Consider the following 14,927-nt stretch of genomic DNA (forward strand, 5'->3'; position numbering starts at 1 on the left):
ATTACTTTGAAAATAAGGACTAAATGAAGCTTATAGTATTGTGTTTTGTCTTTATTTGGGTCCAGTTCTTAAGAAAATAATTGAGGATCATTAGTTTGAAATAACTGTCTACACTGAGGAGTAATATTGAGCCATTCTCAGAGAGATAAAAATAAGAAATAATCCAATGAATAAGCAAACATAAATTATTCTTTTAGGGATTTAAACATAATTTACTGATATTTTCTGATACATTTTGATATTTAAAATACAAAAGTTCAAATTATCTAATGTTAAGTAAGCTGATGGATTGAACTTGTCTACTCATAATTCATAATTCTTCCATTGAATATTTGAAGCCCATAAATTCAATACAGCTTCATTTTTATGGCACCTATCTTAATTATTGTTCAGCAGGGATATTGAAATATGAAAATATACACAGAATTATAGTTCTGTGCTGTTTTTGTTCTTTCACATGCTAACAAGAGCATACATTTTTAAAGTTTAGTAAACTTAAATTATAAAAAGTAGGAAAAAGTCTTCTCCTTGAAATAAAATTGATATTGATATTTCTCATCTGAGAAATAAATATTATACTTTATTTTTTTTTTTAAGTAATGTCTGGAACAGCTAGAATCTCTCCCAGGTACCCTAGGGCAGGCCATCTCATAGAGATATACGATCACTGGGTCTTGCTGTCTAGATCTGGAGGCTTGTCAGGATCAGAGCTCTGCACAGAAACGTTAAGAGATTTTGCACTGTCAATATTTCAACCTGTCCAGATAATCTGTGTGAAAAGCATTGTTCTTCCGTGCTTCTCTGGATGACCTCTTATCCCTTTTTCACGTCATTATGTTTGCTGGGGGGAAATCCTGCTGTGCTACATCATAATAACATGTAATCTTCTTGCTCAGTTTAGCTGAGATTTAAGGAGACTCTGTTCATAGAAACTGTATTTTAAAGCCTGATCTATAATTTTGCAGAATCACCCTAGCAGAAGAGCAAGAGGCTTTATAAGAGCGATACAACCATTAAAACTCTTAAATGAAGATTAGTTTCAAGTTTTACAATCCGGTACCAAACCATCTGGCAAATCTCATGTCGGGTTTTGTTAAAGCTCTGAGCTTTCTAAGTGTTAATTCATCCCCCTTCTATAACATTCCCCCTTCCCTAAACACACATAGGAACACACACTTGACTTAATGATTAAGATAAAAGATCTAATTAAATGCTCCAAGCTTGTTGATTTTTCCACCTGGTGATTTGTTGCTCTTGACGACAATTTCTAGATAGCTGTTTGCTTTTGGCAGAACCCTTGGAATCCTTATGGATAAATGAATATATTTTTCCCAAATTATTCATCTCATTTTTTCCACATTTCTCTTGGGTCTAACTACATCCAGAAGGAGGATCCTCATTACCTTGTGCTGACAAACCACTTCAGAGGGACTCAGATTAGTCTGGAAAATATTGAACATGCCTATGAAATAACTCAACGCTATTTTACTCAAGATCTCATCATTGTAGCTATGATGATGGCAGCTATCCTAGAAAAAAATGAAATCTGAAAATAAATTTTGGTTTATATTAACCCGGCATTAAGTCATTTCTAAACATTCCATCCATAGCTATCAAACTGTGCTTTGCATTTAGAAATCCATGTCTCTTGACACCAATATGTACACAAAACTCAAGACAAAACAAAAAAACACACAAGGAATAAAGGAGAATTAATCATAGAACGTAAGGTGTTCCAGATTCACAATGTCTTGTCTATGCCATACTGTTCATAAACATAGCTTTACATGTCCCTTTAGTTCTGCTAAATGTATACCAATTTCCCCATGGAGAGGAAACATTATTAAATTATGTATTTTCTAGTCTTGCCTCATCTCTAAAAAACACAGTAAAAATTCAGTCTGTGAGTTTATATGGGAACGCTTTACTCTGCGTAACTTACAAGAAAGCTTATAGTTGTTATATTTCTTCAAGCATGTCATCTACAGAGTCCTTCTAGGCAAGAGAATTCTCAATACCTGAAAATTTTGACCGAACACTAAATATCAAACTCCAAGTCTAAACCTATTTAATACAACCTTTCTCCTTGTCTCCACCTAAAAGACATTTCACTGATTTTTAAGCAAATATAGATACATTCTATAACTTTTAAGTAGCCAATTTATTTCATACTTTCAATTGTCAATTTGACTTAAAATCTATAGTTATCCTTACTATAAGCATTAATAAATATGATTCATACCTGTTCTCAAAATTTAAGTTTTTGAGAAATCTCCAGTTTTAAAAACCAACTTTTGAATTCGAAGTTTCAACTAAATTCACACAAAAACTTATATTTACCCGAGTAAGAAGAATTTATGTCCAATCAAAAGAGGCTTCTTCCAACTAGAGATTATGTAACAATTGGAATAAGTAAAGAATAGTTAATGTCTGCCTTACCTGTTCCCAGCACCCTCACTCATCATATTATTGTAGCAGTGGTCAATTTTTATTTTTCAGATATATGAAAAAAATAAAAAAAACCTCTAAGTAACTGGAATTAATTGTTTCAACAAATTTCAGTTGCTTCATAGTACCTTACTGATGAGAACTGAGGGTCATTTCTGAATGAGAATAGAAGATTGTAAGGCCAGCATTCTCCATCACTGGCAGGGCTGCTCAGGGCCTTTCTCTTGTATTAAAGTGATAGCTTCACTTAGAAAAGAGACAAGGGGAGAGAGAGGTGGATAGAGAATGATAGAGAGAAAGAACGAATCACATGGTGAATGGCTTCTGCTTCATGTTGTTAGAGAAGATAAAACCATAATAGTGCAAACCAAGAGGATAATTATAAAATGCCAAGCACTTTATTATAGTAACTCAGTATCATAGAAGTATGTTATGAGGCTCATGTTATTATACTCATTTCACAGATGATGAAGCTGAGAATCATATTAAATAACTTGACAAACTTCATAAAACTAGTAGACTGTAGAGCCAGATGTAGATTCCAAAGGCTCTATCCTTTCCAGTGTTGCACCATATTGTTGAGTAGATTTTAGTCTCTTTTAAATATCTATCTTTTCTTCCTTAAATATTGCATATAAAATACATCTCAAAACCTCTAACAAATATAAGGCAGAAAGGCATGTCAGGAGAAAAGAAACATTAAAGAGAGTAGTAATTAACTGAGTGTTTCTCCTATTTCAGGAAACCTCTGGATTATACTCACAGCAATTAGAAAACATGTCCTATAACATTATAAAAATTAAAAGTTGATATTGTGTCAAGGCTTTTAATGAAAATCATTCATCTATATATGTCCTGGGAAAAATAAGTATCAAGTTACACTTTATGTTTGTAAGCGTTGCCATAGTTTTGATTAATGTTATTTCCACAGTAAGGGTTATGCTTTCTTATATGGAAATGAGAATGAAGGAAAGGTTTTATAAATGTAATCACTAGAAACATCACCCACATACTTACATGTCTTTAGGCATATATCATCCTGCTAGATGTTGCATAGGACTCTCCAAAAATTATCTCATATGCATATTTGAGGAGACCTTTTTGGCCCTAATCTATCAGTATTTCAACCATATGGCAATAAGATAACAATAATGGATCAGTTATACCCACTTGTAGTGTTTGGTAACTAAAATAAAGTGATGACTGTGACAATTTATAATGTAACATATTTGTAAATCCTGAGATTTCCATGGTGGGTTTGATTACCCAGAAAATGATAGCATACTTACATTTCTAGTGGAAAACCTACTGCATTTGAGAAAGAAATGTAATTGCTGAATGCACCAATGCGCCTCTGGATTCTTTTTTTGCTAGATTTTGAAACAATAATGGTGAGACTGTATTCAGAAATAGCATGATCTTATTGTAAGAATGATTTTCTTACCATTAGGTTTGAGTTACAATACAATTTCTAATTGCCAGAAGAAAGGAAGCGTTCCACGTTTGTCCTGAAAATAATCACAAAACCAGGGGCTGAGTGAGATGGCTCACACTTGTAATCCCAGCACTTTCAAAGGCCATGGCAAACAGATCATTTGAGCTCAGGAGTTTGAGATCAGCCTGGGCAACATGATGAAACACTGTCTCTACAAAAATATATATATATACAAAAATTAGCCAGACATGGTGACATGTGCCTGTAGTCTCAGCTACTCAGGAGGCTGAGGTGGGAAGATCCCTTGATCCTGGGAGGTTGAGGCTGCAGTGAGCCAAGATTGCACCACTGCATTTCAGCGCAAGTAACAGAGTGAGACTCAAAAAAAAAAAAAAAAAAAAATCACAAAACCACAGAACCAGTCGACCTCTCCCAGAAGATTTGCAATTAGTCAAGTTAAGGAAAGCAGTTGATGCATGAAGTTACTAAAGCTCAGATGCTGTGCGACACTGTCAGGAAAACATTTAAGAACAGCAAGAAGAACCGGCCAGATTTAGAAAGTTCAATCAAATTATCTTGCTTCATAAGCCTATTTTTGCAAAGCAGATGTATTTTGGGAAATGAATTTTTTTCTTTTAGGTTACCTGCATCGTATTATTTTCATGAAAGTCTGAGTCCTTTGGAAGCTGCAAATATATTTTCCATTTATTGAAAAACTTTATTATTGTGTATATTTTGAGAAATAATTCTCACTTTTGTGAATTGGAATTTGCCTTAAAACTTTCTTACTTTTTGACAAAAAAGATGGAATTAATAGAATTTTGAGCATTTACTCTTAATCAGTGCTTCTTACGATCCAGCCTCTTCCTACCTCCTCCATAAATAAAATAATTCAAGAAAATTACCGGTAATTTTTAATCTATAGAATTTCTAGATTCTAAAAGGTGGGAAATAATATAAACCTATCCGTTTTCTCTTACATATGTCTATTTCTTTACACAGCATCACCAGTGAAACAATGTATTTGTGCTTGAAGCATTAATGCAATTTTAAACAAAGTCAACTTCCCTTCCAATGTCTAAGCCATTACCAAGTAATCTCTAACTTAGGAATAATAATAAGATCCAATATCTATCCTTCCTTCTCTTAGAAGTTATTATTTTTTATTATTAGCAATAATGCCAGTGACATTTCTCAAGACTCGTTAAGATCATTGCTAAAACACACTTCTCACTTTTTGGCATTGAGCTCTATCTTAATATGAACTGAATTAAAATGTGGCTTAAATCTACAAAGACTGTGATTCTTATAAAGCATTTTATTCTTTTCTTGAAAGTTTGACATCTAATTCCATAAAAGGAAAGATCGTTTGGTTCAGTATGTGGTACATGTAAGGAAAGAGAAATGCAGATCTGCATCTTATTTCTCAGGTGTCACTGATGAACCATAGTTCATTTTCTTAAAACAGTCAAGGATAAATGTAGTTAATCACTAAGTTTTCCTGCAAGTGTCATTTCTCTCACTTGCATTACAGTTAGGTCTCAGTAGTCCTGTATACTGGGGCTATTCTATTAGATGATTTCCTGGTTTTTAGTCTTATAACTATGGGATTTTGGAGGGGGCGGGGAGTGATAGAATATTGGCAGGGGTGGGGGGATTATTTTAAGTTCTTATTTTTGTACAAAACAAAGCAAAATAATTTTTTCTAATGTTTGAATACTGAAGCATGTTATACAGTAGACATGTTTAGTTGCCAAATTTAAATGTGCAAGATACATCCACATAGACTTATACTTTTAACCACGTAAAACCGCATCCCTGCTTAATTAAATGGACATATGAATACAGCATTATATATTAGACAGAGGGCAGCCTAGCAGACGTTGAACTGCCCACAGTTGACAAAGAATGTTTAAATTAGATGCTTAAAATGTGCATGTGAAATGCAACCCAAATAAACTTTATTTTTTTTTAAAAAAGTTAAATGTACCTTTTGGCTATTTGCATGTCTTCTTTTATGAAATGTCTGTTCATCTTTTGCCCATATTTAAATCAATTTTTTCTGTTGAGTTATTTGAGTTCCTTATATATTCTGGGTATTTATCCCCAAAGTTGTCAACATCACTAATCTTCAGGGAAATGCAAATAAAAACTACAATGAAATAGCATCTCATTCCAGGTAAAAGGGCTATTACAAAAAGACAAAAACAAAACAAACAAACAAACAAAAACACACAGATAATGGAGAGGATGTGGAGAAAGGGGAATGCTGAAACATTGGTGATGGGAATGTAAATACATCCACTATGGAAAACAGTAAGGATGTTCCTGGAAAAACTGAAAATAGATCTATCATATGATCCAGCAATCATACTGCTGGGTATATATACAAAAAAAAAAAAAGAAAAAGAAAAGAAAATTGATATATCCAAAAGATACCTGCACTTTTATGTTTATTGCAGCACTAATCACAATAGCCAAGATATAGGATAATTCTTCAATCACTTCCAACTTGGTATTCCTTCCTTACATAAGTAACAACTGAACATCTTTGGTAAAATCTGTTAATTCCTGAAAAGATGATGATAATTTGCAGAGGATCTGCGTCCTCAATACACTTGGCACTTATCACATCTATTAAATCCCTTGGCATTTATCACATCTATTACATATCTTTGTATGGCAAATAGCAAATTTGTGTTGTGGTGGCACACACAAGATTGATTTTAATTTGCAACAAGAGCACATTCACAAATATAACCCTTGAAGCCATTAGGTTGCAAAAGCATTGGACAGAAATTTTCTACAGCTTAAATGTCAGCCATTTAAATATTTAATTTTTTTATCTTTATTTTATTTTATTTTATTTTATTGAGACAAGGTCTTGCTCTGCTGCCCAGGTTAGAGTGCAGTGGCAGAATCATAGCTCACTGCAGCCTCCAAAATGCTGGGCTCAAGTGATCCTCCCACCTTGACCTCCCAAAGCACTGGGGTTACTGGTATCATTTAAATTGTCCTCCACAATTTCATTCATATGTTTAATAGAACATATAATAGAACTCCATGTAAACTCCATGAGAAAATAAATTTATTTTCTTTTTTTTCTCTTTTTTAACTCTAGTACCTAGAGCTACGTGTGGCATATGGTTAACCCTCAATAACCATTTGTTACATAAATAAACTATGATTTCTAAAAAGAGATAATTTACCCAGGCACTATTTTAGCTACCTGTAGGCAATGTTAATATAAAATGTACTGTGTATTTTACTTTTAACAAACAGCTTAAAATACTTCTATTTTCTTCCCTTCTAAAGCCAATGAAGGAGATCATGCGATCTTGCACCCCCATGAAAGAGTCTACTACTGTGGAGGTCTGGATTCATCCCCAACCACAGGTATGAAAAAAGCCCTATGATTTTTCCTCCCTCTTCCTTTTAAATGATTTTTATAAAGGTATGAGGAATACTCTTAAGTAGTGTACACAATGTGTGTTCCCTTACATTTCCTCAGGTGATTTTGTGCTGGACTCAAAATTTACTGTTGAAAATATGACAGTAAATATATATCTTTTTAGTGTGATTTGATAATAACAGTGAAATTAACTTGTTGGATCAGGTAAAAGTATTTCTCTAAAAGCATCTTCTAAATGTTTATTCTGCTGATGTTTAAGTGTAGTTTTGTAATCATGGATTGAAAAAAAGTAAAACTGCTGTTTTATAATATGACTTAAATTTAAGTTTTAGCATAATATAGCATAATTTGCTTTTTATGTTAATTAGGCAAACTTTAGTAAAACTTCATTGAAACAAGTTTGTTTGGGGGATAATATTAGCAGCAGTAAATATGGTAGGTCTGCAGCAAACTCTTCCCTTGGAGGGAAGAATTCAACCAAAGAACATAAGGATGAGTGAGAGACCAATGCAAGTTTTAGAGCAAGAGTGACAGTATATTAAAAAGTTTCAGAGCAGTAATGAAAGGAAGCAAAGTGCACTTGGTAGAGGGCCAAGTGGGCAATTTGAGAAATCCAAGTACCCTGTTCGACCCTTGACTTGAGGTTTTTACACATTGGCATGGATCCAAGGTTTGTGTGTCTTCTTCCTTGATTTTTTGTTGGGATGGGCTATCCTCCTGCAGTGGCCTGTCAGCACTTGGGAGGAGCCACATTTGCAGTGTGTTTACTGAAGTTGTGCGCATGCTCATTTGAGGCATTTTTCCCTTACCAGTTGAGTATTCCTAGAGGAAGGTCATATACCAGTTAAACTCTGCCATTTTGCCTCTTACCGTACATGTTTGAGCCCACTCACCAAACTCCTGAGATCTTATTGGGAAGCTGCTGATCACCAGCTTCAGGTGTTTTCTATCTTTTGGGAGTCTCCCTTTCCTTGCCTCTGCTGCGACTGATTATTATTTTAAAGAGACAGTTTAATGACAGCCTGACCATCACCTGATGGTCACCTGACATTCTTGGGGGAGGAGCATCTTCTGCCCTGCTCATGTCTGTATAGCTACCTACTCTAACACAACCAGTCTAAATTTGTTTTTAAAAATCAAGTCATAAAGTGTATTTGTAAAGCAACCACTTTTACTTATTTTGGTCGGGACAGCTAAAAAACGTGACCAAAAGTTCAATTCTAATTTGTTTTCCTAGTATAGGTTTTAAGAGGACTTAAAAAAATGGGGTTAGAAGGCCAATGTCCAGACATCTATATGTTATTTGGTATTCTATGACTGGTTGTTATACCGTTGTTAATAAAGTCCTGAATCTGACTCCTCTGGTATCAAATTAATATCCATAAATTGCCTTCTACCTAGTTATTTTCAAATGTCTTTTATTTTTTATAGGATAAAGAAATTCAAATAATGTAAATACACAAATATGAATCTAGACTATTAGATATATAACCCAAATGGAATGGAAGGAGGATCATGTTAATTATTTATTAATTTATGTGTGCATCTGAAATTCATGGAAGTCATGTGTTCTGCAATTATAACATCCTACAATATTTCACAGATTTAATTTATGCTCTTTACAAAGAGTTTCAGAATTAATTTATGCACTGTGAGGAGATATGATTAATATTATTAAAGTAAATCCCAACCCAGGATTCTGTCCAAATTTTCACAAGTTTTAAGTTATTCCAGCCTGAATTAGTGAAGTTTCACCAAGTTTGAAACTATCGTAACCTCCCAATGGGTTCTCGTTTCCTGCTGCCTAGACAGAGCCAATTTATCAAGACAGGAGAATTACAATAGAGAAAGAGTTTAATTCACACAGAGTTAGCTGTACAGGAAACTAGAGTTTTATTATTACCCAAAAACTCAGGAGAGGATGGAGGTTTTTAAGGATAATCTGGTGGGTAGGTGGTCAGAAAGTGGAGAGTACTAATTGGTTGGGTCAGAGATGAAATCAAGGGAATGTTGAAGCTGTCTTCTTTTGCTGAGTCAGTTTACCTATCTGGGTGGTACCAGTTGATCCATCAAGTGCAGGGTATTGAAAATACCTCAAGCACTGATCTTAGGGTTTACAATAGAGATGTTATCCCCAGGAGCAATTTGGGGGTTCAGAATCTTGCAGCCTCCAGCTGCATGACTCGTAAACCATAATTCCTAATCTTGTGGCTAATATGTTAGTCCTGCAAAGGCAGTTTAGACCCCAGACAAGAAAGAAGTTGGTTTTGGGAAAGGGCTATGTATTAGTATGTTCTTACACTTTTAGCAAGAAATACCTGAGTCTGGGTAATTTATAAAGAAAGGAAGTTTAATTGACTCACAGTTATGCATGACTGGAGAGGCCTCAGGAAATTTACAATCATTGCAGAAATCATCACTTCACAGGGCTGCAGAAGAGACACTGAGTGCCAAGCAAAAGAGGAAACCCCTTATAAAACCATCAGATCTTGTGAGAACTCATTGTCATGAGAACAGCATGAGGGGAACTGCCCCCATGATTCAATTATCTCCACCTGGTCCCACCCTGGACACATGGGAATTATTACAAATCAAAGTGAGATATGGGTGGGAACACAGAACCAAACCACATCATTCCACTGCTGGTCTCTCCCAAATCTCATTTCCTCACATTTCAAGACACAATCATGCCTTTCCAACAGTCTCCCAAAGTCTTAACTCATTTCAGCATTAACCCAAAAGTCCAAGTCCAAAGTCTCATCTGAGACAAGGCAAGTCCCTTTCTCCTATGAGCTTGTAAAACCAAAAGCAAGTTAGTTACTTCCTAGATACAATGGAGGTACAGGCATTAGGTAAATACACCTATGCCAAATGGGAGAAATTGGCCAAAACAAAGGTGTTTCAGGCCCCATGCAAGCCCAAAATCCAATAGGGCAGTTTTACATCTTAAATTTCCAAAAAGATCTCCTTTGAATCTACATCTCACACCCAGGTCACGCTGATGCAAGAGTTGGGCTCCCACAATCTTGGGCAGCTCTGCCCCTGTGGCTTTGCAGGGTACAGCCTACCTCCTATCTGCTTTCAGAAACTGGCCCTGAGTGTCTGTGGCTTTTTTAGGTGCACAGTACAGGCTGTTGGAGGATCTACCATTCTGGGGTCTGGAGGATGGTGGCCTTCTTCTCACAGCTCCACTAAGCAGTGCCCAAGTAGGGACTCTGTGTGGGGGCTCCAGTTCCACATTTCCCTTCTGTACTGCCTTAGCAGAAGTTCCCTATGAGGGCTTTGCCCCTGCAGCAAACTTCTGCCTGGTCAACCAGGTGTGTCCATACATACTCGGAAATCTAGGTGGAGGTTCCCAAATCCCAATTCTTGACTTCTGTGCACCTGCAGCCCCAACTCCACATGTAAGCCACCAAGGCTTGGGACTTGCACCCTCTGAAGCAATGACCTGTGCTATATGTTGGGCCCTTTTAGCCATGACTGTAACTGAAGCACCTGGGACACAGGTCACCATGCCCTGAGGCTGCACAGAGCAAGAAGGACCTTGACCCAGCCCATAAAATCATTTTTCCCTCTTAGATCTTGGTCCTGTGATGGCAGGGGCTGCCGGGAAGGTCTCTAACATGTCCTGAAGACATTTCCCCCATTGTCTTGGTGATTAACATTTGGCTCCTCATTACTTATGCAAATTTCTGCAACAGGCTTGAATTTCTCCCGGAAAATGAGTTTTTCTTTTCTATCACATCGTCAGGCTTAAATTTTCCAAAATTTTATGCTCTGCTTCCTTTTGAACTCTTTGCCACTTAGAAATTTATTCCGCCAGACACCATAAATCATCTCTCTCAAGTTCAAAGTTCCATAGATCTCTAAGGCAGGGGCAAAATGCCACCATTCCTTTTGCTAAAACATAGCAAGAGTGACCTTTTCTCCAGTTCCCAATAAGTTCCTCATCTCCATCTGAGACTACCTCAGCCTGTACTTCATTGTCGATGTCACTATCAGCAATTTGGTCAAAGTCATTCAACAATTCTCTAGTAAGTTCCAAACTTTCCCACATTTTTCTGTCTTCATCTGAACTGTTGAAACTGTTCCAAACTCTGCCTGTTACTCAGTTCCAAAATCGTTTCCACATTTTAGGGTATCCTTATATCAGCACCCCCTTACCTACCTCAGTACGAATTTATGGTATTAGCCTGTTCTCATGCTGCTATGAAGAAATACCGGAGACTGGGTAATTCATAAAGCAAAGGGTTTTAATTGACTCACAGTTCTCCATGGCTGAGAAGGGGGCCTCAGGAAATTTATAATCATGGTGGAAGCCACCTGGTGGCAGGAGACAAAGTGAGTGCTGAGCGAAGGAGGAATCCCCTTATAAAACCATCAGATCTCATGAGAACAGCATAGGGTGAACTGCCCCCATGATTCAATTATTTCCACCTGGTCCCACCCTTGCCACATGGGGATTATTACAATTCAAAGTGAGAGTTAGGTAGGGACACAGAGTCAAAGCATATCAGGCTATTATGGTCTTTGTATCAAAGTTAAACCATAAACTAAGTTCCTCCGACAGTTCAGCCTATGCTATGCCCAGGAATGAACACGGACAGCTTGGCAGTTAGAAGCAAAATGGGGTCAGTTAGGTGCAATCTCTTTCACTGTAATAATTTTCTTAATTATAATTTTTGCAAAGGTGGTTTTACTATGACTTTCAAGTCATGCCCTGCTGATTCAGTCTCAAGAAAATTGGTGAGAATGTAGAATACAAGGCAAACATAACATAATAATCCCACCTACACCTGTATCCAAGAGGCATCTCAGAATTATACTACACGTTTATTGAATGTTTGATTAAGAAACCATTGCTGTGGTCTTCAGAATAGAAGTGTTGAAGAAAAGCACACAATTTCAAATAGGCACCTTAAGATTATAAAATTTAACCTACCAATATGACATCAAGTATCACTGGGATAAATAGAAGTCAGATGGAATTAGACATTGTAATATAACACTTTTCCTCGATGAATAAGAAGATGCTAAATCAATGATTTTTTTTTTTTTTTTTTTTTTTTGAGACTGAGTTTCGCTGTTGTCGCCCAGGCTAGAGTGCAATGGAACGATCTTGGCTCACTGCAACCTCCGTCTCCTGGGTTCAAGCGATTCTCCTGCCTCAGCCTCCCAAGTAACTGGGATTACAGGTGCCTGCCACCATGCCCAGCTAATTATTGGATTTTTAGTAGAGACAGTATTTCATGTTGGCCAGGCTGGGCTTGGGCTCGAACTCCTGACCTCAGGTGATCCACCCGCCTCGGTCTCCCAAAGTGCTGGGATTACAGGCATGAGCTACTGCACCCAGGCATAAATGAATGACCTTTTATCTAAGCAAGTAGTTATTTCTGACTGCATTCCGGTAAATGGAGTGCCATATAATTAACTCTACTGATTTACCAATTACCAATTCTTTTGTCTGTTAACAAAGATAAAATCTTGTTATTGACACAATCATTTCTTATAAAAGGGGCACTTTTTTCTTGAAGATCTTTTTAAAGTTATCTGACAGCCTTGACTGCCTGAGGCTTCAATTGCAATTTAAGATAGACCATAGACTGATGGGTTACATTGTGTATATGGTATTATTACAGGCAAAGTATGTACGGATAAGGGCTTTTCAATCTTGTTTTTTAAGGAACATTGTGCTTGCCCCTGAAAAGCTTAAAAAAAATACTTATTTCATGAATCAACTTTTATGGTTTCTTATGAAATATCTTATTCTTAACAAGATATTCATTACTTAATTTGGGGAATTTTAAAAGCAATATTCTGAAAATAGAAACTAGTGGAAGTAGAGTGCAATTTAGAAGTTAAATCATTTCTATTCCTCCATTGAAATCTTTAAATACTTTGATAATGCCACATTCAACAATCTAGATGCCAATTAATTAACATTCACAATACAGATAGTGACTTTTTGAAAATCTTTAATTTAATTTAATTTTTTTGAGACAGAGTTTTGCTCTTGTTGCCCAGGTTGGAGTGCAAGGCCACTGCCTCGGCTCACTGTAACCTCTGCCTCCAAGGTTCAAGCAATTCTCCTGCCTCAGCCTCCCAAGTAGCTGGGATTACAGGTGACCCCACCATGCCCGGCTAATTTTTGTATTGTTAGTAGAGACAATGTTTTACCACGTTGGCCAGGCTGGTCTCGAACTCCTGACCTCAGCTGATCTGCCTGCCTGGCTCAGCCTTGTAAAGTGCTGGGATTACAGGCGTGAGCCACCACGCCTGGTGGGTTTTTTCTTTTTTTTTTTTTTTTTAGTTGGCAAATGCTGCAGTGGTGTCCCATAAAACAGTGGATCCTAGCTGAAAAACCAAGTATTCAACTAATTATTGTGGGAATTGTGAAATCATAGGTCAATTTATTCTTTGAGTAAAGAAAATCAAATGAGAATGTCTATTTCCTTATTAGGATAATGATCATTTTTGTTAGCATCTTTAAAAATATTTTGATATATAACTGGAGTAAATATAATGAAGTCCTAAATTAGGTTTTCAAAAATTAATGTTAGTTTTAATCAACTTCAGAAGATAAATCAAATCACCCTGAACATATTTTCAATTTCTAGGGGCCAATGGGATCAAAAACATTCACTGCAGCAAATATGCTAGCAGCTGTGCAATACTTAGAGGAAATAGAGAGGTACTCAAAAAAATGGCAGTTGATCAGCTTTGCACATGCCATATGTATAAGCGAGTTAGCATGGAATTCTTATTTTTTTGTAATGTGGCATTTTATGATGATTCGATCGTTTCCCCTTCCACAATAAATTCACTCTTCACCTTCCCTTCCCCTGATTCATGGCAATTATAATGAGTTAGCAAGTCTAAAACTGAATGATGTTCTGTAAACAAACTGAAACAAAATAAAACTGGGGTCGACTTATTGGGACTTTTTCATGCTTTTCTATGACATTGAATAGCAATTGCCTGGCTTGTAAAAAAATTATTCTACTAAGATGCCATTCTAATTATGCATTTAGACAATATCTTGACTACCACTGTACTTCATTAAATACAATATTTTGTAATCATGTCTTATATTTACTGAGAAATAAGTAGCTTGGAATAACAGCACTAGACAACTGCTGTAGAATATATGGGAGTGGGGAATGAACCTATTGTTTGACTTTAATTTTCCAAATATCAATGGTCACAGCTTATGACTCATGTCTTCTACAAAAAGCATAACTGACTTCTGGCACAAAAAGGACATAAAATAGTGCTATGTAAAGTGATACAAGAAAAATAAAGACATTAGAAAGAATGATCACTTTGGAAAGACGATGGAAGCCAAATGTGGTCATAAAAGTTATTTCTAGGCTAGGCGTGGTGGCTCATACCTGTAATCCTAGAACTTTGGGAGGCCGAGGCGGGTGGATCACGAAATCAGGAGTTTAAGACCAACCTGGCCAAGATGGTGGAACCCCGTCTCTACTAAAAATACAAAAATTAGCTGGGTGTGGTGGCAGGTGCCTAGAATCCCAGCTATTCAGCAAGCTGAGGCAGTAGAATCGCTTGAACCCGAGCGGCAGAGGTTACAGTGAGCCGAGATCCCACCAATGCACTCCAGCTTGGGTGCCA

The 14,927-nt window shown here is 36.5% G+C and overlaps 1 protein-coding gene across 2 annotated transcripts in view; it reads left to right on the top strand.

The window, feature by feature from the left end:
• PCDH11X (protocadherin 11 X-linked) overlaps nt 1-14,927 on the top strand; it is a 732,575-nt gene that overhangs the window by 340,396 nt on the left and 377,252 nt on the right. For both annotated transcript variants that reach the window (XM_015127772.3, XM_028842286.2), the window contains exon 3: nt 7,199-7,279. In XM_015127772.3, coding sequence (XP_014983258.2) covers nt 7,199-7,279 — 81 coding nt within the window. The remainder of the gene's footprint in view (nt 1-7,198; nt 7,280-14,927) is intronic.

The sequence above is a fragment of the Macaca mulatta genome, chromosome X, assembly GCF_049350105.2.
Source record: "Macaca mulatta isolate MMU2019108-1 chromosome X, T2T-MMU8v2.0, whole genome shotgun sequence".
NCBI lineage: Eukaryota > Metazoa > Chordata > Mammalia > Primates > Cercopithecidae > Macaca > Macaca mulatta.